The sequence below is a fragment of the Plectropomus leopardus genome, chromosome 7 (genome assembly GCF_026936395.1).
Source record: "Plectropomus leopardus strain MGB_pleo_1.0 chromosome 7, ASM2693639v1, whole genome shotgun sequence".
NCBI classification, from domain to species: domain Eukaryota; kingdom Metazoa; phylum Chordata; class Actinopteri; order Perciformes; family Serranidae; genus Plectropomus; species Plectropomus leopardus.
In genome coordinates, this window is record NC_142182.1 from 22,061,611 (window position 1) to 22,085,888 (window position 24,278).

Here is a 24,278-nt window from a genome sequence, read left to right on the forward strand (position 1 = left end):
TGAGTGTGTCTGTCAGCTTGTGTTGCTAATTAGCAGATCATATCATGGCCAACAAAGCTTACTACTTCTTTTTCTACTTTTGTTGGTTGCAAACAAAGACAAAGACAAGCAGTTTGTTTAGTTTAATTGGGTTAAGACTTCAGGATACAAGTCAAATGATTTGGTTTAGAGACTATGGACTGTTAACCTGTTTATAATGAGTCGGTAACCTTCCCAGCTACTGTGGCTATCAGTGCTAACAGTGTTTACTACAGATCTGATAGCACTGACTGAAACTCTAGGAAATAAACAATTAAACTATCTCACTAGCTCTGTAGAGCCAATCCAAAGCCTTGTTTCAAATGAACGAAACACTTTCTAACAAGATCTACAAATACATGTCTATTGCACAGCCTGTAAACTGTCAGCTCTTCGTGTCCATATTTAGCACCCTGGAAAAAACAAGCTTGTGATTCATAGTGAATCGACCAGCTCAGTCACAACATATAGAGAAAGTGTTGTTGTGAACGAATCAAATTTGTATTCTGGTGTTTCACGCTGCTTTGGGTTGATGCTGACACAAAGGCATTGTTCTGTAGTCTCCATCCCTAATCCATCTGTGTGGATATGAATACATGAGTTAAATATAGCATGTGTGCATCCTCACTGAGGTCAGCCAGGCAGGAGAGGGCGGCGGATTGCAGTTTGGCATTGTCGGGAAAAGTCTGACAGGCTCTCACTGCGACCCTCTGGACGCCGTTCAGTACGAGGATGTTGTAGTAACTCTCTACAAAATGACATAAAACAAGCACACCCTGGATTAAACCGATGCTTCTATTGACTTAATATGTCAGATTGCAAAAACATTAGGTTATCAGGAGGAATGCAATCCAAACACTGCTTTATTGTTGGTGAGCATTCAGTGATTGAGCAAACAGTGTTATCATTACTGACTGTCAACAAGCGAGGAGATGATCCAGAGTTATTCATTTACAGAGTACACTTTTTCATTGGTTCATGTGAAGTGAACTGAAGAAATATGAAACCAAAACATGTGACTCTGTAAGAAGCTGTTACATATCAGAGTTCCTACAGCTTAAGGCATGTTAGATTTAAGACTTTAATGCCATGTGGAATGAAATTTAAGACCAAATTTTGCAATAACCAAAACTGATGACAAAGAAAATGTGAATGAACATCAGTTATTTAGAGTTAGGGACAATGTTTCCCTAATTATTTATTGCAACACAAAACATGACATTTCTAGTGACCTTAATGCAAGTGGAATGTGTTAATTTCATGTATTTAAAAATGATAATAACTGAAAAAAGTAAAAGATGTTGCTAATTTTTCTGAAATTTTACAGTGCAACAACAGAAAAAAAAGATTCTGAAAATCTTTCTTCCCATGTCTTAGAATTTGTGAGACTTAAAAAACTGAATTAAGACATTTTAATACCAGTTTAGGCCTTAATTGTAGATTATTGAATTAAATGCCTTTTACAACTTTAAGAATCTGTGGGAACCCTGCATATATAACAAAAAAAAAGAACAGAGGCCGCCAGACCACACAATCCTACACAAACTGTTGCTTACACAAGATTTTAGTACATCTTGAAGTATTTGTTAAATGAAAATATAGAAGGAGATTAAAAGAAGCAAGAGGAAAGTTTCTTATAAAAACACACACATGTATTGACAAAACTTTTCAGAGAATACTCAATTTATCCACAAATGAAACCAACTAAAATTATCATTGGAGGAGGGACTGGAGATATAAAAATGAGACTTAATTATTAATATACATTACTTAAATCTGTCTCTATGTTCCAAATTTTGAACATTCAATGCCTCAGTCTGACCTGATGTAAACCTCCGGAACAAGCAGCAGGCAGTCTCCTGCAGCTCCTCTACCTCAGGGAAGGCGTCCATGGCAGCAATGATTATGCTGTAGCACCGAGCGCCTCCTGACATCAACATCTCCACATTACTGCCTGGAAATGTAAATAAAAATGTACGTACATGTCACAATATGTAAAACAAGAATAGTCTGTAGTTCTAAAAAGAAAAGCACGAATAATAATAGTGTGTTAGGCACTTATTGGCAGTCACAACTGCACTTTTCCTGGATTCCTAAACCAACAAAGAATAGATGCTATGACAAATTCACAATGAAAAAACAGCAAATAAGGATGGAAAGGGAAAAAAACAACCTGGGGGGAGAAAACTAGTCCTTAACAAATAACATAGAGGAGTATTGGTATCTCCAAACAGCCTGGAATCCCCCATGACCGTGGTAAATCGTACATCTGCGAAAAACACAGACTGTAGTGTAAAAAATGTTCATGACCAAAACCACTTTTCCACTTTTTCTTCATGTTCAGCCCCACTTTTCATGCAGAAATTATCCAGCTAATTAGAATTTCATTGTAGAACAATGTCTGAAATAAAAGTGTTATGTCACTAGGAAATTCATGATATCATGTCTGTCACATGGCAAGCTTAATACAGACAAAAAACCTACTGTAGACCCTAAACCATATTCCAAGAACAGTTTTTATGATCATTTTTGATCATAGAATAAATAATCCATTGTAATCGCAAAAATATTGAAAAGCGAATAAACTGTCTGCTCAAAACAAGAAGCACTGCTCTTTTGCAATGTGAAAGCTAAACAATTTTAAAAACTGTTAATGGAAAAACAATATTGCAGTGCAGAAATAAATAATGAGGTAAATCATAAACAGTGTTACATTTACATAATCTGTCCTCCAGAGAAAAGTGTTAATTTTAGGACTAAAACGTCCCCATTAACAATAGATCATGTTGTCTTTAATGACCAAATAGAGGTGATCCTTATCAAACATGCTTGCTACTTATATTTGGGATTAACCTTAAAATCCAGCGGTAATTGTTATCAGAACCGAAGAAACTTTGCTGAAAAAGAAGTACAAAATCTGCAGTAAATGCCCAAAATCTGTCCTGGCCTTCTTTAATTTCAAAAAAAGATCTAGAAGTATGGGACAAACTCTTATTTGTCTTTCTTAGTAGTGTTTCTCACCATGGGGAAAATTCCATGAAGATTTGACTATTTTAACAAACACTGCTCTCCTGTCCTAAAACAGCTGTTGTTAATATGTTGTGTAACGCATCAACCATTAAGATTATAGAGTGAAAGCACACGTTCCTAAAGTTCTCCACCTAATGAGAGCTACACTGAATCCAATCAATCAATCTGACATCAATGTATGGTAAGATTCAGTAGTAAAATAAGTACTCCTCTTTCGCCCTGCTGGACCTTGTAGATATTAAGGGGATAAAATTAGGTCTTACCAGGACGAGCCAGTGGGAGCAGAACCTTCATGGCCTGCAGCAGCAGCTCGGGGCTGTCAGGGAACCTCTGCAGAGCCGCCAGAACCACAACATGATCCTGGTTTTCCACAAACTCCACCAGGTGGTCATCACTTACTGGAAACACAGACACAACAAAGATAATCAGCTCACAGGAGACCGTTAAGCCACAGTGCTACGATATATTTATCAGGACAAAAATTAGACAAGTGTCAATATGTCAACATGTAAAATACACTTCGTTAGTACATGGTAGATACCTGCCATAGAATATTAAGACAAAGAAAATACATATTCAAGTATACTGGAGGTTAGAGAGTGTGTGTCAGCTCACCGCTCTCCAGGAGTAACTGCAGAGCTCCACAGCCTTGAAGTTGAAGCTCTTCACTGGTAGGAAACGTCTTCATCGCCTGCACCACCAAGCCGAACACATCCTCCTCCTCCTCCTCAAGCACCAGCAGAGGAATCATGTCTAGAAAAACATAAAATTAACAAGCATTAAAAAAACTGTCTGCCACCTTAATGGGAACATAAATTTGGGAAAAAGCTGAAGCAAAACTTAGTCCTAGAGAACTGAGAACTTACAGGGCAAGAATCAATTAACTCTTGAAACAAAACAAAGGTTTCACAATTCGTCGTGTTATAAGTAGTGAATATCTCAACAATTCCGATAGGAGTTTTATTTTTGTAAATATCTGAATATCCTCTAAATAACTGTTTGTCAGAGTTAGAGGCAGGACTTCTTGCTTGTTTATTATCCTTGGTAGTGCAGCCACTGACATTTTACTGTCACAAAGGACTAAAGGCTGGTTTGCACACAACATCACACGTCTTAATTTAACCTCTGCTTTCTCAGAAACTTCAAATCACACAAAAAAGAATGAAACGTCTCTCATTGTCCATTAGAAGCATAACCAAAGAAATCATCTAAAGATAGAGATGACAGTGTTGCTCTAAAAACGAAGTACAAAAAGAACAATGAGTCTTATTGTAGTAGCCCTTCATACCAGATATGGAAAAAAATGCAACATACGCAGATTTATAGGCAGATAATTAGTTGTTGGCTGAAACAACTAGCTGTCTGAGTTTTTGTTTTTTACATTTTTAATCCTTTTCCTTAACCATGTGAAACCTCAGCAAAGTGGATTGATTTCTTTCAACACATGGGAAGAAGGCAATTAGCAACGTAACAAGAAATGGCCCAAAAATAAGCAAAAAAAATGTGTAAAAGGTACAAGTAAATAACCTGAAAATTTAAATAAACAAATGAATAAAAATATGTAAAAATAAATAAAAAAAACATTTAAAAAAACAAACAAGGAAATTATCTGAAAAAAAGTGCTTTAAATTTTATAATAATTCTGTAACTTTTTTTCGCTAGCTTTTTAAAAATAATTTTCTAAATCTACTTTTTTAAGAAATCCCACCAATTCGGTTCAGAGGTTTAAATATTTGGCTTTTGGATTCATTTACTGTCAAGTTTTCTTTTATGTTGATCTGACGACAACAGTGCATCATAACTAAGCCACACAGTGGCTGTCCAGGTAAAGCTACTGCAATCGCATGTAGAGTCACAATTAAAAAGAAAAACTGCCAAATGCACCTGATCTGAGCAGGAGAGCCAGAGCTCTAAGTCCAACCATGGTCACTCTGCAGTCTGTGCTGTACTGAGATAGGACCTTCAGGATCTGCCTGAAAAAAAAAAGCACATCAAGACAGGCAAAATTAACCAGAGCTGCCAAGACAAAGAATTAACTCAGCTAAATCATTTTACCTGCAAAGGCCTCACTTTTGCAAACCTAAAGAGAGCTGGTTAATATATTGCCTATTTTAAATTAGATTCTGATTTACACATTAGGTCAAAACATGTTTCCAATAACCTCTTATTGTCTTAGCACACGTATGCACTCAGAACTAAAGAAAATCAAACAGCTTGGTGAAACACAAAGTGATTTAAAGAAAATATTACACAGCAATATAAAAGAACTGAAAAGATCACTTGGGAAAAAAGCGGGCGGGTAAAACTGACATTGCGTGATACTGTAATAGAACCGCAGGCAGTTTCCTGCAATTAACAGGATCTAGAAACTGAAGATGATGCTAATATTTTAAAAAATCTATTGACTTCAGTAAAGTGGATATAGGTAGAATTAAGTGGTCTAAATTAATTCACACTTTGCCCAACACCTCCAGGCTCAGATGTGGAACGATGCATTTACATCAAGACAATCACAGTGTTGGTATTGATTAACAGACTCAGCTGTGTATATATTTGCTCTCACACGTATCCAAATAAATCCTCAAATCAAGAACTCAACATCACAAAGAAGCAAGCCAACAAAAATCTGTATCGTGCTTTTCATTAATGTCACATGAAATCTCTGTAAACTAACACATTATTCTTTTCATCTGATGGGTTCCAAAATTGTGCAACATGTAATGTGAAATGTTAGGCAACTCTCAAAATTTGAACTATTTTCACTTCTTTCAGTGTTTTCACTTATTTTGGGGCAAGTTGCATGTCAGGATGTGATTGTCATTGAAACCTGGAAGTAACAAGACTTAGACTTATGTTTATGGCCATGATAATAGCTCTGCGAGGTTATACAGTGTAGGGTTGCAATGGTATCAGCCTTTCACGATACAATAACCATCTCAGAAAATATCGCTGTGTCACTCTATAACATAATAATAATAATAATAATTATTATTATCATTATTATTATTATTATTATTACAATGACCTTAAATGTTTTTTTTAGTTAAACATTATATTACTATGATTAAAACTTGAAATCATTTTTTTTTATTAATGTATGCGTAAAAAAAACCTCTCCCTTCTAAAAATAACAGGGAAAAAAAGGTGAGATTCCTGGTCACGTCGCATTTTTTTCAACACCGTAGCTTAGCAAATAAACACAGTATGATAACCATCAATTTTCATACCACGGATTACCTTGAGGCATGTATAACACTACAACCCCTATGCAGAGGTACTGCAGCTAGATGCTACCATCAATACTCTAACATGCTGTCATTTAGCTGCAATAATGTTGACATGTTCACCATCATTATTTAACATGTCAGCATTTGCTAACTAGCACTAAACACAAACTACACTGAGGCTGATGTGGATGACATTAGTTTTGCAGGTATTTGTGCATAAATCAAAGCACAAATTCAAATGTCATGGCTTCTTTTGAAAATAACTGCTATGTGATATGATCGTCTATGCTGGTATGATTATGTCGTGTTCCACCATGTGACATGAGCTACTGGGGTGTTTATTCATTCTTGCAAAACTAATTCATTACGGTTCCAGATAATGCACCCAGGAAGCACATCTTTACTTACTGGTGTACTCCCAGTACCTCCCAGTCCTTGGCTGCCTGCAGAGGTCTGGTCAGCTGGTCCAGCGTATTGGGGCATATTTCGATCAGCCGACACAGCAATGACCAACCAACCTGTAGCAAAATGAGCACACCATCACCCACTTAGGCTACAAGTGAATAAGCATGTGAAACTATCAAAGTAAAACTAAAGAAACTCTGAATTTTTATCTGAAATAAAAATTAAATTTGCTTTGGCAATTTGAGGAGTCAATGTCTATTTTACATGTGGGTTACTCGAGCAGTTTTGCAGCTGTTTAAATGTGTCTGACTCCACTGCAGAGGAGCCAAAAGCATTTAGCCAGTGTCCCCGTCTCCAGCTTCATATGAACAACAGCTGGATCATGTGACTGTGAAATATGTGAATCCAACTGCTCAACAAAATATGCTTGAGATGAAAGTCCACATCTATAGGCTTTATGTAATTTACAGCATCATACAGTTGCCTTCAACTCATAAGCACACATTTTTAAATACTTCAAATCTGATTTTGTTTTTTTAACCTTCATATGAATCTGTTATGACTGACTGACTCACAATCTGACTTTCAGTTTGCTGCAATATGCTGATATGCTGCAGTCACGCAACGTTATAAACATGCATAAACAGGCATAGGCATGTCAGTTGTGAGTGAATTTTAAGCTTAACAGATGATGCTGTTTTACACAAATTAACATCTGTCCGTCCAATTTAAGGTGGCACGCATTTCTGTTTCTTTCTAAACACAGATGCCAGGACATTTGTCATTGAGACAAGATGCGTTTAAAACCATGACATTTCGTTTTTTCTTTCTGTTTCCAAGCAAAGTTGAAGATGGTCGAATGACACACCGCTGGTGATGAGGATTGTGAGGTGTCTTGCAGTACCTGCTGGACTCCTTTGCTGCTGATGTAAGATGACAGCACCACCATGAGGGGGGCATGGACATCTTTGTCTACAAACAGTCCAGCTGCTGCAACAGACGAGAAAGCACAATATGGCAAATTAGCTTTGTTTGAAGGGACGCGGTCTTTCAAAATCGCTTCTATTTTTAAATGTGCTTAGCAAGGCTCAGGAAAGAGTCGCATTATTATTCAACTAATTGTTTAAGTCCTACATGCAATTCTTAAGTTAAAGATTTCAAATACCCAAAGTACATTATTATTATCAAGAAAGTGTACCTGAAAAGAAAAAGTAAATTATGTATTATGACAAATTAAGGTTTTCACTTCATACCAAACTACAGCAATGTCCTGTGTCCCTGTATGTCATATCTTTATCAACAAAATAGCAACCACTATTATGTGTTGAATGTAGCACAGCAAAAGTAAAAGTACCTTAGTACCTTAGTAAAAATAAAAATGCAGAAAATAACAACAATACAAGTCCCTTAAAAATTGGTGAACTCCTAATCTGTGCATAAGGATCCCAAACTAAACATGTAAATCTCTTTTTCAAAAGAAACAAGGTCTCTCTAAAGTAGTGGTGGAAAGTACATTAACAAAGTACATTCAGTAAACAGTACTCAAGTACATGTTTAAGGTAGTTCTACTTTGAGCGTTTCCATTTTCTTCTGCTTTCTGCTTTTATTGCACAACAATTAACAAGAACATAATCTCTTCTCCTTTGCATTTACAGATAAAGATTTTACAAACAACTACATATGATCAATTTGTAAAATATGACTGTGGTAGAAAATAATCCATCCTAAATTATGTTAAGTAGTTAAAATGTGTCCCACGTCCGCCTGCTGTCACATGAAATTTTTGCTTACAGCTTAAATTATTAATATTACAAGTATATTACTCTCTGAAAGGCACCCTTCTGACCAACAAGTACCTTTAATTTTATACTTAACATTTTTACTGTTAATAGCTAATACTTTTGTGGAATCTTAAATATAATAAAATATATTCTGTCATTTTTATTACAGCCAACTAGTCCAGTGTACTGGAAAAGCCAGTTGATTTTATTATTCTAGTGGGCTACCAAAAGTTTAATTTGAATTTGTAATAAATGTATATAATAATAAAAAATTAAACTTGGCATCCTTGAATTGATACAATATTGCCACACAAAAAATATCGCAATATGCCGTATTGATTTTTCCCCCACCCTTATTAATAATATCCCAATGACATAACTTACTGAAAGGGACTATTCTTCATTCTACCCAGCAAGTATTTTTAATTACAAGTAGATTTTTGTTGTTGATAGTCAATACTCTGGTACTTTTACTTCAGTGAAACCTTGAATGAAGTTAAATATATTATTCCACCACTAACAGCACAGAAAGATAATAAAATACGATCACAAACTGCAATATTAAAGTGATGTTAACATGTTAATGCATCAGAAATAGAAATCATATAATAATAATAGAATATATAACTATATAACATTAACATGGAGCCAAATACTGCATGATGAGTACTTTTTGGTCTTAAGTAGCTAAATTTTGCTGGGAATAGATAGATAGATAGATAGATAGATAGATAGATAGATAGATAGATAGATAGATAGATAGATAGATAGATAGATAGATAGATAGATAGATAGAGAACAACACCAAAACAACAACAACAGGGCACCTCATCCATATTAAATACCTATTCACCATATATTAAATTGCTCTACATATCAGAAGGTGCTGCATCATCTCTCAGAGGTTCAGTTATTTTTCACAGTCTGATCACACACACTTGTGAATACATGACTTTTAATGGAGTATTTTTACACTTCAGGATGTGAGCACTAGTCCTCTCAGTGCTCATAAATCAAACATGGTAAAAGGAAACATTGCCTGATTATGAACAGCAGCGTGATGCACATGCTGGAAAAAAATGTGTTTCCTACCATTGTCGGTGTGCGCCAGGAAAAGCAGATCCTGGATGATTTGGATCAGTGTGCACAGTTGTCTGTCTTCTTGCGGGATCTTAAGCCTCACCAGAAGTTTCTTCAACCTTTCTTCCAACTCCTCTTGGTTAACCATGGTCTTCCAAATGCTGTTTTCCAGCTGACGAGTTGACATGCATTTATGTTAAACAGTACATACCTCCAGCACTGAGATTTGAGCGGCCACGCTGCTGCAGCATGACAGTAGCATTGGAAGAAACTAATAAAGTGCCATTAAAACCAGTACGGTACATTACCAAATATTAGCTGTGTTTCATCGTACTACGTTAGCTAGCTAGCACTGCGGCTAAGTGGTTGTCAGGGCTGGAGAAGCTGTCAGTGTGACGGAGTTTCGGTTCAGACGTTGACATCACCGTCCGCGGCTAACTTTCCCCTGGCATAGAAACATGTTCCTCTTTGTGGAGTTTGACACTATCTGTTGTTTCTGTGGAGAAAAAAAACGTGTCCTCTCTCTAGCAGCAGCCGCGGTCCCTCTTCCTTACAGTCACATCATATGACTCATGTCAGAAAAAAAACTTCCCGTTTGTCAAAGAGGAAACTGGACGCAAACACAACGCAGCCCGGGGGGGGGGGTGGTCACGGAGAATCATTTATCTATGACACAGACAAACCGCCTTTCACTCCCGGTAAAGTTTGTACGTAGATATTGATCGTTTCTCGACATAAATAAGATTAGCTATGATTAACAGCTACACTTTCAGGTCGAATGGCATCCATGCCCTCCACGAGCTACCTCCCACCCCGGTGTCTGATGTCAGTTACTGATTTACCGATATATAAAATAGTGAGACTTGGCAGTGATTTGCGACGTATTTCATTCAAATAATTCAAATTTTAAGGTTTGTTTGCAAATGGGTAAAGCAGCTTAGTTCTTAGAGCAAATTTTAAAACGTTTTACAATCAAATGAAAGGTATTAATGAACTCGGTATGCATCACTTGAGACAAAAGTGCAAAAATTCAACAAAATCTAAACTTTTTGCTGACGGTGCTTCTATCGTCACCATCATCTTTGTTTTGTACTGCGCGCATAGCAGCGTTATTACGGTATTTGTACTCAGTGAAGGGTCGTTTTATTTTTATGTTTTCTTATTCACTTATTTATTTGTTTGTTTGTTTGTTTATTGATAATAGTACTTTTACCACGTCTCCAACTTTATTTTATATATTATTATTAGTGTTATTATACATCTATGGTACAGATTAGTCAGTTTGGCACTCATTAATGAACAAAAGTAAGATACTGATTTTTTTTTTTTATTACATATTACTTTTATTCATTATTACCAATGTTTTAACAAAAAATGTATTAAAAAATAATGTCACGTTTTTTATTAATATACATTTCACTTGGTTAATGTTATTCTTTAAATGAAAGCAAGTTGCACTGGTCAAAAATTGAATTTGCAAACCTCTGTTTTTTGGGTAAAAATGCAAACATATTAAAAATAAAATAAGCCACAACTGCGTATAGAAAGACAACTCACCCGAACTCCTTATGAAAAAAGCGGGGAAACATATTTCTTCTGTTGCCTTAACTTGCTAAATAAAATCCAAATTCATTAGTCATTTTTAGTCTTCAAAGGCAGCTGATGTGAAATATCTGTTGTGATAGTTTGCTCATGCTGTATCTGTAGGCCTAGGTTTATAATGGTATATGCTTATTTTTTTTATATCTGTGTTCTGCGGAGTACTTTGGAAATTTAATTGTGCCCGATCGTACTAAGGCTGCCACTTCAATCAGTGCCACTTTCTACTGTTAGACAAGGCTGATAAAGACAGCTGCCTATGTGAGGATCTCTGGAGTCGCAGGTAAGTTATGCATTACAATGTAAATGGGCGTGTTCTTCTTTTGTTGCAACAACATCACATGATCCAGAGCCATCAGACTAACTTCCCGTTTGTTAAAGAGGACACCAGCTGCAGCAGTGCTCCACATTAAACCTCCCACAGGTATAGTTTCGAGTTTATTTGCAAAGATAACATCTGTTTAAGGAAGTGTTTTTGTGTGGTGGAAGCTTATATTTCATCCATGAGTAATATTTAATTTGACCAACATAGCCTAACCTCTCAGCTATTCAGTGTCAAACGATTCTGAAACAGCTGCAATACTGAAACGTTACACCTCTTATGGGCATATATTTGATGACTACATTTAAATAGTAGTTTGAGCTTGTGTGCTGTTAGGCTGTGTTTGTTTTTCTACCTTTAATGGTCGAAATGTAGTTTATTGCTTCATTTTGAGTTTACATATAGCCTAAAGCAATACTATACTATTACATTCTCAAATACTAGAGCTGGCTTTTCTGACAACAGCATGTGTAGAATTGGAAATAGACTTTGCTATGATAGCAACCAGGACAATTACTGATCGTGTATATGGTGTAAATTATATAATTGTTAGGGACTGTTCATTATTTATGTGGGGAAGAGTTGGTTTTAAAATAAGGGAGGCAAAGGGTTTTTTTTTTAAATAGTGGGTAGGGACCTGTTTATTTTGGAGTTTGTTGGGTTTTTTTTTTTTTTTTGAATTTGGCATAGGGGAGGGACGTACAACTTTAAATGGTTGTATTTATTTTAAAAATCATCTGGACCCCAAAACCTGCCGGTGGGTTTGAAAGGCATTTGTTTCTTAAAGATTGCCAAACTACCACTTATCATAGCCAGAAACTGTAGGCTAAAAACTAAAATTATCATTGATGTTTGTTTTGGTAATGCGTTTTATTCTCATGCTGTTTGTTTGTTGCATTGGTTCCAATACATAAATTTGGCGTGAATATAAAAAATATAAAAAAAACAAAAACATTCATGGTTGAGGGAGGGCTGAGTGACAAGGGGAACTAGTCCCTCAGGGAGGCTCAAGGAAAAAAAGTTGTAGCTTCAGAGTGGGTCAAGATAAACATTTTTAAAAGGTCGCACTATAGCCACCAGCCAGTCCCTTAATAATTAACATCACAAATAACCATTTTTTTTAAAAGACTGTAAAAATTGGTCGTCCACATATATGCCGAATTAACAGAAAGACCAATAAATGGTCTGAACTTCTGTTTAAAGCTATACATTTGCCAATAAACCAATACTTACTAAAGTTATACATGTTTTGAATGGAGTTTGGTGCTGCGTTCTAGAGATAGTGTCCAAAATAAATAACAGAAAACGACATTTTCCTCTCATGACAAATGTTATTTGAGTTGTATAAAAGTTGAAAAGTTACGTCTTTTTAACATTAAAAGTAGGTTATTCGGGGTTTTTTGGGGGGGTGTGTGTGTGTTTTTTTTTTGGCTGCGAGCAGTCAGGTGACAGACACGTGTGCACTATTAAACATGGCCACTTACAGCGTGAGAAGCAGCACGGACAGTGGTAAACAATCGTTTTTTAAGCCATTAAAGTGCGCGATTTGGGCAAATTCTGACATGACATGGCAGTGAAATCTGCTGCACTTACATAACCGTATGTTTAGTATCACAGGGGTTGATCGCAAAACGTTTATTTTGGCTAAAGCTCGCAAATTTAGCTGTCAAAATCTCGACGTCTCGGTTTCTTTCTTGTTCATTTTCTGTAGTCTGACTGCAAGATAGTGTCAGCTGGAGATTATTTGGCCGTCTGGTATTGAAAGGAAAGCAGCATCATTATCGCCATTTGTTTGAAGCCCACTTTTTTCTCTACGCATGTTTTGATGGAGTTTTTATGCGCTAAATGACCGTGGTTTCACCTATGTCCAGCAGCCCTGATGAGTACAGCCTGACGCACATGAACAGCTCTATGGGCACCAGGAGACAGAAAGCAGGGGATGATGGGGAACAGAGTCTCATCGGGCCTCCATCGTCTGCCACTGGTGGGGATCGCTTGGACCAACAAGATCCCTCCACACCGGGGTTCGTCTATGTGTTGGCGTTTTTCTCTGCGCTGGGAGGATTTCTCTTCGGGTATGATACCGGAGTGGTGTCCGGAGCTATGCTGCTCCTGAAGAAGGAGATGAACCTGAGTGCTCTGTGGCAGGAGCTACTGGTTTCCAGTACCGTCGGGGCAGCAGCGCTCTCTGCCCTGAGTGGAGGCTACTTGAATGGGTGGCTGGGGCGCAGGATCTGCATCCTTTTGGCCAGTTTCATCTTCACCGCTGGGGGCATTATCTTGAGTGTAGCCCCGGATAAGGTGGTTCTTCTTGTGGGCAGAATCACAGTTGGTGTGGGCATAGGTGAGTTGGTGTTTGGGGATAATGAAAAAAGTGTAATTTATCCAGGTAATGGGTGAGGTAATTAGGTTCTTTATAAGCAACACCTAGTTTCACATTGATATATTTCCACACGGTCACAATCAGGGGAGTACAGATTATCCGCCTGGCCTATTATTGGGGCCGATATTTCGTATTTTGCTGATTATCTGTATTGGCGTTATGCTTTTAGGATCACCAATAATATTATTTTGTGAAAAAGTGTGCATATCACACTCAACCAACACCAAAAGGCTATCTGCAATACCATGCAAAGAAAGTGCCAACATGAGAGGAACTTTTACTCTGTAAAACCTCAGGGAGATATTTTTATGTGGTAGGTGATTTAAAATGTCACAGGCTACAAAAGCAGGAGCACCCCCATGACGCCACACTGTCAGACGAACGGAACACATTTTAGGCTCACTTTGACCTCCTCAATAAGGACTCAGCTGTTAAGTCCACTCCGCCTCCAGAGGACTGGCCACTCTCAGTGACCACAGCTGATGTTAGAAAACTCCTACTGAGAGGGCATATAAACAAGTCTGCCAGCCCTGACAACATTCCTGGACACGTACTAAAAACTTGTGCTGATCAGCTAGTTAATGTTAAAAGTAACATTTTTATATTATATATATATATATATATATATATATATATATATATATATATATATATATATATATATATATATATATATATAGGAGCATTAACTCATATTGTTTGTTTTCCCGTCCTGCATGGCAGCTGAGATTGTTTTGAATTTTTTTTTATAACACTGGTCCACAGAGTGGTTTTCCAATTCTTTTTCTTTTTTTAAGTTGTTTTTTTTTTTTTTTTTTTTGCATTTTTGCATTTTTGCATTTTTGTCTTTATCAGATAGGACAGGAGAGTGCTAGCGTGAAAGTGGGAGAAAGAGGGGATGACATACAGCAAAGGGCCGCAAGCCAGAATTGAACCCGAGGTCGCTGCAGCAAGGACACTGCCTTAATATGTGGGGTGCCTGCTGTATCCACTGATCCAACCGACGCCACAGGTTTCCAAGTCTAGTTCAGTTGAAAAAAAGGTTGAAACATATTTACATTCCCCATTCTAAGGTATCAAAAATGTTTTGATGCCATTCAGAAACTCTTATTTTCACAGGATGTTCAGCCTACAAGCACTCTTAGTTGTCACGTTTTTAGTTTGCACAGGAATTCAGACCAGCAGCCACACACTGACTGCACCCACCTGACCTGTTTTTCCAGTATTATCATTGCCTGTAGCATACAGTAGGACTGTAGGACTGGGGAATAACTTCTGTTACATAACAGAAGTTATTCCCCCAGAATTTCCATCACCAAAAATGCATATATGAAATGTGTTAGTTCTCTCTGTGTACATCAGAATGAAGTCCTTTTTTTTCCATTAGGTATTGCATCCATGACAGTTCCTGTATACATTGCCGAAGTTTCCCCTCCTCAAAAGAGAGGTCAGCTGGTGATTATCAACAACCTCTTTCTCACTGGTGGCCAGTTTATTGCCAGTGTGATCGATGGCGCTTTCAGCTACCTGAAGCACAGTGGCTGGAGGTACGCACTGGTTCTACCACTTCTCTCTTCACTGCTAGTAACTTTAAACGGTTTTTATTTAAGCTTTGTTTATCCTACTCTTTCTTTGTAAAGAGCGTGGCTGATACATCTGCATTGCCAATTTTCTTCTTCCAGATGTATTGCTATTGCTTCTACATGAATGCCAAAGATTTGTTTGATGTAATTTAGCATCAGTTCACAAATATATAATTTGTCCATCAGAGACAAGTTTATCCTTCAGCTGTGAGACATCTTAGTTACAACTCTTTTTGCTGATGCCTGGGTTAGACTAATGTTGCAGTCTGGCTTTACCTTTGTCAGGAGACAAAAATATTTAAATACTTTTGACAAAAGTCCAGATGGATCAAACATAAGTAAACCAATAAATTGCAATGGTTAGCATGCTGGATCTCTTTTCAGGATGCAAGAATTGGAGCTTAAAATATTGGCTGAGATTTAAATCCAGTTGAAGAGATCAGCTCTGGATAACCTCAAGTGTCTCTACTGCATTAATTAATAATTTAGGTCCTCCTCATTCTCTCCACACTGCAGGTACATGCTGGGTTTGTCCGTTGTCCCTGCAGTGCTGCAGTTCGTCGGTTTCTTCTTCCTGCCAGAGAGCCCCCGCTGGCTTCTCCAAAAGGGCCGGAGCCAAGAGGCCCGACAAATTCTCAGTCGTATCAGAGGAGGACGGAGCATTGAGGAGGAGTACGACACTATCAGGACCACCATCGAGGAAGAGGAGAAAGAGGCGGGTGGAGGTGAAAAATTACTGTTAAAACAGAAAAAAAAAGCTGTGACAAAATGAAATGTCTCGCTGTGACACTGCCGCATTGCTAGCCAAACATGAAAATGAGAGCAAACATACATGAGTTTACTTTCAATATTTATTCAAGATTTTTGTTTGCTTTGAAGGAGCCGTTGTTATTTTACGGATCCTCAGCCACAGTCCGACTCGCAGGGCTCTCATCGTTGGTTGCGGCCTCCAGATGTTTCAGCAGCTGGCTGGGATAAACACCGTCATGTGGGTCATCTATTTATGTTGTGATAGCTTTAGTATATCCCAAATAAGATGTGCCACCATTGTAAAGCGTCTTTTTACTCTCCCGCCCTATTGAAAAGCAAGAATTGATCAGAGATTTGGTTGTGGGTTGAAATGTAAATTAATTCTCACTAAATCTCTTTGCTCATATCCAGGTACTACAGTGCAACCATAATGCAGATGGCGGGAGTGCGGGATGATAAACAGGCAATCTGGTTGGCTGCTGCAACGTCTGCCACCAACTTTGTGTTCACCTTGATCGGGTTCTGGCTGGTGGATAGAGTGGGCCGCAGGAAGCTGACCCTGGGCAGCCTTTTAGGTTTGTGATGTGGATGGGTTTTTTTTTACCCAATTGATTAGTTAATTCAAAAACACATGAGATAAATCAGCACAGAATACTACAATTTTAAAATAGAACAAATATTGCTTGTAGTTATTCAATATTTTGTTCAGACAGTATGTTTAGGTAATAGTTTTGTGTCATGTTACCTTGGCATTTAGATTTTATCATATTTAGACATACATGGACCGGGGAGGTCTGAAGGATACAATGTCTTTTTGTAGACTTATGCAGAGGTCTAAGCAGGATTTATGCATTCAAAATGAATTTGGTGTGTTTATTTTCTCCTTCAGGTACTGGTTTTAGTCTGACTCTGCTGGCTGTCGGGTTCTTGCTGTCTGCTCAGCATTCTCCACCCATCACCCTCCAACCAGTCCACTCTCAAAACTCGAGCTGCAGATTATATGGGTAAGAGACATGAGAGTCATTTTAATATTACGACCAACCATTCATGTTAAATTTCAAACCTAAGTTTGCTTTTTTTTTTTTTTTTTTACACATTCAGCAAGACAGTGGTGGGTAGAGTACTGAAAATCTAGTCTCAAATAAAGGTAAAATTGCTCCCATAAAAATGACTTAAATGAAAGTGAAAAAGTACCCGGTCAATAAATAACTCAAAATTACAAGCTACTTTTCATCATAACACTTTTACAGGATTTTGCATCATAAAGGCTAAAGTTGTGCTATATTTAAATGTTGGACATGACTCACATTTTCCTCACAGTAAAATTCTCACCACACTAGCATGATCACTCTCTTTGCCTACACAGGACCAAGATCTGAATGTATAAAGTCTAGGCACCTTTTTAGGAGGAGTTAAACAGTATTCCAGGAAATGTAAGAAATTATTACAAAAAATGCAGCATCATTATAGTTACAGTCTTGAGGAAAAGAAGCTCCTGTAATGACTTAAAGATCAGAGTGATACTATGGTTGTATAACAGGCATCATACTGTGAAGTTGTAATATTAATATCAGTAAAAAGCTACTCCTTGGAAAACTTTCTGAATCACAAAATCCCTAGTGGGAGAGTCAAGAAGTATATTGCCATCTCTACACAAGTCCTGTTTCTACCACACAAATGTTGGAACATCAAAAGGGCTTTTGAAACCACCCATGTGATCAAAATACTTTAATGTGTTTAAAATAAACTTAAGTCCTGTTCTTCCTGCATCCAGAAATAATGTTTTCAGCAGCAGTTAAAGTTTCACTATCTTTGTTGTTACCAAAAGTTTGAGTTATCTCTGCTGACAGAGCGGCATGTATGCCTCTGTTTCTCAGCATTGTATTAGTAAGCCAGACATTTTACATTCGGCTCTGTCCTCTAGATCCTGTGAACTCTGCATGTTGGATCCGAAATGTGGATTTTGTTATCAGGAAAATGGCACCACGGTGTCCGACTCCTCCTGCGTTCCTGTCAACCAAGTGTCCACAGATCACGCCGCCTGGGGAAGGTCAGACACCGGTTCTCTCTGTGCTTGTGTGAAAAAGAGTAAATGATACGTTTATTATCACATGTTTGCTCACAGTAAAAGCCCTTGTGATCAGCATATAGTTAAACTGCTTTGCACATAATATAGTATCAAAAATAGCAGCTATTAAAAGATAAGAAGACAAATGCACTCTTTTTTTAGCATCTGTTTCAGACTAATTGAGTAGCTTCTTCTTTGTGCTACTGTTCTTTCAAAATACCAAAATAAAATACAGCTCACAGAAAAGCAGGCAAACCACATTTATTCTGCTGTATTATTAATGTTGAATAACGTTAGATATATCAGCAAAATTGTTGAGAAATGTTGGTTTCAGTTTCTTGGATTTTTCTTCTATCCAGGTGTTACAACCAGACAGAGGGAACTGACAGCCCAATCTGGGCCTACAACTACTGTCCAACATCCTACTCCTGGGTCGTCCTTGTCGGCCTCATCCTCTACCTTGCATTTTTTGCTCCAGGTCTGAACTGTCTTTCTCATTGCCCAGTCTTCCTGTGAATTCAAGTTTTTATCTGGTTGTTCTGACCTAGTTTCCATAATTAAAAAAAGATGATAGTTGCTTAAAAGAAATCGAATATATACAATACGTATAAAGCTCGGAAAGCCACAGAAATAACACACACTTACTGTGACACATACCCTTGTGGCTGACTGATACAGGAAGCTAATATCAGATAAAGAGGCTATCCTAATGCTATAATTTAATGTGAAATTATAACGACAACTGTTATCTGTATGATAGGGATAATGAATACCTAATGTATTGCTACACACCTGATATCAAGAAATGATACATGTAATGCGTATTATCCTTGTCAATATTAACGAGTGTCTCTTTGTGTTAGGTATGGGCACCATGCCTTGGATAGTGAACTCAGAGATTTACCCACTGTGGGCCCGCAGTACCGGCAACGCTTGTTCATCTGGGGTCAACTGGATCTTCAACGTCCTGGTGTCTCTGACCTTCCTTCATGTTGCTCAGTATCTGACCTATTATGGTAAGATGGCGGTAAATACATTGTCACATCACAGACTGCTTTTACATGTCAGGTTAGACCTTATTAGAAAATAGTGTATTGTCTGTTGTTAAATGCTCATGGTATTGTCTCCATTTCAAACTCAACTATAAATCATTATGTGTTTGTAATATTTAAGTTTTGTCTTTCCTGCTTTTAAAGGCTGCATTACAGTTAAATGATGTAATTATCTGAACTTACCGGACTGTTGTAGCTGTTCTGTTATTTGCCTTTACCCACTTGGTCATTATATCCACATTACTAGTGCAATTAATCAAAAAAAAATCTCACTGTGTAAATATTTTGTGAAGACACCAATAATCAACCCCACAATATTATCACAATATCAATATCAAGGTTTTTGATAAAAAGAAATATTGTGATTTTTGATCATCTCCACATCGCCTAGCCCTAATGTTGAGCAATTGTTGGGTAAGTTTGGTAGAGTTCACAAAATAAGCTTGGGAAATTTCTGCCAATTCAATGTCATTTTCATCTAGCATGAGTTTGCATCATGACTTGAAATAAACTGAGATGCAAAGATTTTCAAATGAAAATGTGAAGCCATTTCATCTTAAATCACATTATACTCCAAATGGTTATTCTTTGGAGGACAATGAAATACATTACAAACACATAATGTAAAAGTAAATTGGTTTTGTGATTAATTATGCATAAACACAAATAGCAAAAAAAAGGAGGACCATGCACAAAAAACATCAATCTCAAAATGAGAAAAGATTATTTATGCCAGATTTAGCCACTATCCAAACTTTCTACACACGAAAAACATTAATTTACATTCAACACCATTATATTTTCTCTGACTCACAATTATACGGACAAATCTATGAGGTATAAATCAAGAAAAAAATGGCAGCCATAGCTCAGAATCTGACATTGAAAATGTGAATCTCTCTTCCAGGGGCGTACTTCATGTACGCAGGCCTGGTGGTGTTGGCTGTCCTCTTTGTCTATGGCTGCCTTCCCGAGACTCAGGGCCTGCAGCTGGAGGACATTGATAACCTGTTCACAGGTCCGCTCTGCTCCTGTGGGGCTTCCTCCCCCAATGACAACAGCCACATCCAGTACATCCGGGTAAAAGGACACAACTACCCCTCCTCTGACAATGATACCTCTGATTTAGACTAGACCGGGAGGATTTTCTCTGTCCTTTGGTTTGGTGACGTGGGGAGGAAAGGCAATCCTGTCGCCCTCTGGTGGCCTAAATCAAACATGAGCAAAAAAAGGCTTGAGCTCTCCAGTGGTCGGCTGTAACGGCCCATTTCCTCGCTCATCATCTCTGTGTTTTTTTCTGTCTGCCTTTGCCTCACCTGGGAGTCGGTCTGCCTTTTATTTTGTGTGTTCTTGTTTCCCATCATTCCCCTCTGTTGTCATGAACTGGAATACTAGAGCAAGACTTTTCCAGGATTATGGCCAGCAGGTTTCATTGGAACAGTGCTGCTGGGATAATGGATATCCCAGAAAAACATTTAAAAATGATGTGCCAAATTTGAAACTGAGGCAGGTTATAGTTCTACTATGGAAAGTCCTTGTTCAACAAACTGAATGTTAAGAATATTGAAGATGAACTTTGGGGAATTTCTTTTGTTTTCCCACCTGATAGCATTTGAGAAACAAGTCTTTGATGCTTTTTTCATTGAGTTCATAGACCAAGTGACCTATTTACTGACTCACCGTTTTTATAGCCATTCTGTAGCATCAGTGATTTTCATGATTCCAGTCCATCTTTTATAGGCACTGTCAAGACTTCAAAACTGATATACCAGCAAGAATGTGTCTGTATTTTGGCTTTAATGATGCAACGTTTTAAATTCATGAATATATCAGATCCTCAATGTGGAAAAGACACAAACACTATCATTGATTTGTGTTTTATTTGGACATTTGCTCATCTGTTCATTCTGTAGAACTCTTGCATCTCATTCCTGTTAAAACCACTAACGTGGGTTCGATCTTTTAATCTGTGCTGGTGTGAATCTAATCAGTTGATTGTGGGTTGCTGCTATTGTTTGCACAGTGGGAGAGCTTGCACTTTATGAAATTATAAGGTGTCCTTTTTTACAAAGAGTTTACTATGCCAGATTGCTAGAAGTTACTCAAATCTTCAATTTTCTAGCAAAGTTTGGAAATCAGCCCAGCACACGATGGAATGGTTGGGTCGGACAGTGGCATAGCCTATATAACTGTAAGTATCAAGGTACTAAGTGCACCAATAACTTTTTTTCTGCTATGCTACAGTAGTACTCTATATGTCTTTTTTAGTGTTCAATTTGAATGTCCTTGTTTTCGCAGCTCAAATAACAACGACCAAGTTGACCTGAACGACTTTATTCAGAGCACACTTTGATTTATTACAGTTCACATTTTACAATCTAAAAACGGAACATTTCTTAAAAAACACTTTCAAATGCAGTGTTGTTTTTAGCCAGAAATTTCCATTTCTGTGAAATGGATGTGTTCCCTCTAATTGTTTTATTTGAGAACAATCTTCACTTTGCTTTTAGTGATCTACAAATATCTATTTATCTACAAACCAACATTGTCCAATATTTTTAACTACATCTTTTGTGTTAACAGGACTGTTGTCCTTTCACATAATGCCATAAGTGTTGTGAAAACTATATAAGCAATATAATAGCTGTGCAGTCATGCAGCTGCTAGTCATGTAAATCTCAGTGATGACAAGCCTGTGTGAGAAATTAAAAAGGGAAAAAATATTGCACTTTGTATTGTAAAATTCAAATACTCACACTATTTTGTATTTTGTAACAGACTTAATTAATCCTCAGGAGGACAGTAAAGATGAGTGTACTGACATTAAGAATCAACAGTTTATCGGCCATAAATCCATTTAAACTGTTGGCAAATGAGGTGTGTTCAGTTTGGTACTAAAGTGTTATTTACATTTTATATATGAAATGCTTGTGCTGTGTGTGCAATTACATTCCATGTCTCTGTGATGATGATCTGTTAATCAATATGATCTTTGAGAAATAAACATGCACACACATTGAAGCAGTCTGAGACATTGTGCCTGTCAGTATTCATGCAAGGTTTCACTATTTGATTCAGTGTTTACATTTCAGTAGTCAGTAGATGTGCTGTATATTGCCGAGTGCACTCAAAAGTACATAGTGTAGGAACAAACAGTAATGAAAGAAAATGATCCCCTTTGTTAACTATGTTTAAATGTTCAGTTCACACAAATAGCAAAACATATTGCGACAGAAACAAACTTTTTGTCTTATCAATTTATTTGTTATTATTCTACATTAAAAGATTAATGTTACATTAATGTTGTCTATGAAATGTCAGAGCATTGTGGAAAATGCCCATAATCATTTTCTAGAGCCCAAGGTGATGCATTCATATTGCTTTTTTTCTTCAACAAACAGTGCAATATTCAGTCCACTTGCTTTGCTGTCATGCATATCAAAGAAAAGCATTGAATATGCACATTTTAGATGCTGGGACGAGCAAATATATTGTGTTTGTGCTTCAAAATTAATCTAGAACTTTTTACTATTTGTTTAAATTATAACTCAGTCAATTAATCTATATGTATATATTTTTGTCCTGGTGTAGAGATAGCCATCTTTAATATCTATGTTGCCACCCAAATACAACATGCAATTAGTGTCTCCGTTAGCCAAGATAATCCACAAATTTTGATGTGCATACTTTTTATCAGGACTAAGTGCAAGAGACGTTCCAATGAAAAACTGTTGAAAAAAAAAGTAATTTTTCAATGTTTTAAGAATAACAAATTAGGCTTTAGTGGAAGCAGAATTCTCAGAAGCAATATATCGCAACTTGGAAAAGTAAAACTAAAACTCTACACAGCTAGATACCACCAGCTTTGTATACGTTTTAAATATAATTGGAGTGAAACAGCCTTTTAAAATATTGTTTCAAGGTTCAAGCTAACCATGTTTGTTGTTCCACCATTGTGTAATCTCAGCTCTAGCTAAGGAGAGTTAACTGCATACAATTTGAGGTGTAAACTAACATAATCACGACACATTTATCACATTATCAAGTAACCAACTGATAACTAACTCAGACTGCAATGGTATTTCTCCCCTCGTGGAGACCCTGATCTACTAAGTGCAGGTTAGCTGTGAATGGAAGAGAATTGTGTAAAAAGTCATATTATTTGGGTTAATTTCTGTTTTATAAAGTCAAACTTGTTTGGATTTAACTTTTCACTGAGTTTTACTAAAGATGAGTCAGCCTTTCAGTCTCTGTAGAACAGCCAACATGCAGTCTTTGGTTTGGCTTCGGTATCATATGCACTGACATGTGTCCAGTCAATGGCGAGCCTGTAGATTGCAATGCCCTCCCTGTCCCAGTAATTTGATAGGCTTGTAATGGGACTCCAGCGTTCATGGTGTTATTGCCCAGCAGGAAGCGGCAGGGTGGAGTGCCAGAGGCTTTTACACACAAACCAAATTTACAAAAATGTGCTATGGTTTTTCTTAAATTTGTTTTATTTTTTCTTTTTAACACATATACACAAACATGGACAGCTCAAACAATACACAATGGCAAGAAAAAACTAAATATCTGACTGAGATGCAAGACATACAGTATGTACATAACAGAAATAAATGCACACTCATTAATATGTTGTGGAAGTGTATATATGAAAATATCATAGCATATATGTACACAGAAACACTGAGTCCCATTACAGCTGAAAGAAATGCAACACATAAATGTCTGGAGAGAAATAAAATAAAATAAATTATGTCTAAAAAATTTACACACAAATTTTGAGGAGAAAAAAAACAAGAAATATAACACTTTAAATTCACAATTTTCATTGTTACAATCTATAATTTATTTTATTTCTGTATTTATTTTATAAACTGTATTTTAGGATGGATGTCCAAGCCTTAGAGAAAATCACCCATTTTATTTTGTTGAGTCATGTCCAGCAGTTTTATCCTGGTTGTAAAGGTTAGACTTAAA

At 37.1% G+C, this 24,278-nt stretch overlaps 2 protein-coding genes across 8 annotated transcripts in view; one reads left to right on the forward strand and one right to left on the reverse strand.

Moving 5' to 3' along the window:
• lrrk2 (leucine-rich repeat kinase 2) overlaps positions 1–10,386 on the reverse strand; it is a 38,169-nt gene extending 27,783 nt beyond the window's left edge. The window contains exons 1-9 of one of the 3 annotated variants that reach the window (XM_088080200.1): positions 9,850–10,384; positions 9,554–9,713; positions 7,585–7,670; positions 6,684–6,793; positions 4,933–5,021; positions 3,664–3,801; positions 3,312–3,446; positions 1,841–1,972; positions 647–766 (exon numbers count right to left, since the gene is read on the reverse strand). In XM_088080200.1, coding sequence (XP_087936326.1) covers positions 647–766; positions 1,841–1,972; positions 3,312–3,446; positions 3,664–3,801; positions 4,933–5,021; positions 6,684–6,793; positions 7,585–7,670; positions 9,554–9,689 — 946 coding nt within the window. In that variant the 5' untranslated portion in view covers positions 9,690–9,713; positions 9,850–10,384. Of the gene's footprint in view, positions 1–646; positions 767–1,840; positions 1,973–3,311; positions 3,447–3,663; positions 3,802–4,932; positions 5,022–6,683; positions 6,794–7,584; positions 7,671–9,553 lie in introns of all 3 variants that reach the window. The other 2 variants (XM_088080199.1, XM_042496050.2) reach the window with 2 other exon arrangements.
• A 1,034-nt stretch (positions 10,387–11,420) lies between these two features.
• On the forward strand, positions 11,421–22,319 carry LOC121950659 (proton myo-inositol cotransporter-like). Of its 5 annotated transcripts, none has more exons than XM_042496736.2 (11): positions 11,421–11,564; positions 13,337–13,806; positions 15,233–15,392; positions 15,945–16,153; positions 16,308–16,416; positions 16,590–16,753; positions 17,068–17,182; positions 18,103–18,228; positions 18,606–18,724; positions 19,110–19,262; positions 20,206–21,479. In XM_042496736.2, exons 2-11 carry the CDS (start codon positions 13,362–13,364, stop codon positions 20,430–20,432), a joined length of 1,827 nt encoding a protein of 608 aa, XP_042352670.2. In that variant the 5' UTR covers positions 11,421–11,564; positions 13,337–13,361; the 3' UTR covers positions 20,433–21,479. The 5 variants fall into 5 exon arrangements, 4 of the variants coding, with proteins under 4 accessions (XP_042352670.2, XP_042352669.2, XP_042352668.2 ...); XM_042496735.2 differs by having other exon boundaries at positions 11,462–11,564; positions 13,334–13,806; XM_088080201.1 differs by lacking the exon at positions 11,421–11,564 and adding an exon at positions 12,952–12,971.
• The last annotated feature ends 1,959 nt before the right edge of the window (positions 22,320–24,278 follow it).

Bases quoted from the DNA above. Each gene is read 5' to 3' on its own strand.
- LOC121950659 (XM_042496734.2), top strand. From the start codon at position 13,308: ATGACCGTGGTTTCACCTATGTCCAGCAGCCCTGATGAGTACAGCCTG. The intron at 13,807-15,232 runs GTGAGTTGGTGT...TTTTTCCATTAG, and splicing joins CACAGTTGGTGTGGGCATAG to GTATTGCATCCATGACAGTT. The intron at 15,393-15,944 runs GTACGCACTGGT...TCCACACTGCAG, and splicing joins CTGAAGCACAGTGGCTGGAG to GTACATGCTGGGTTTGTCCG.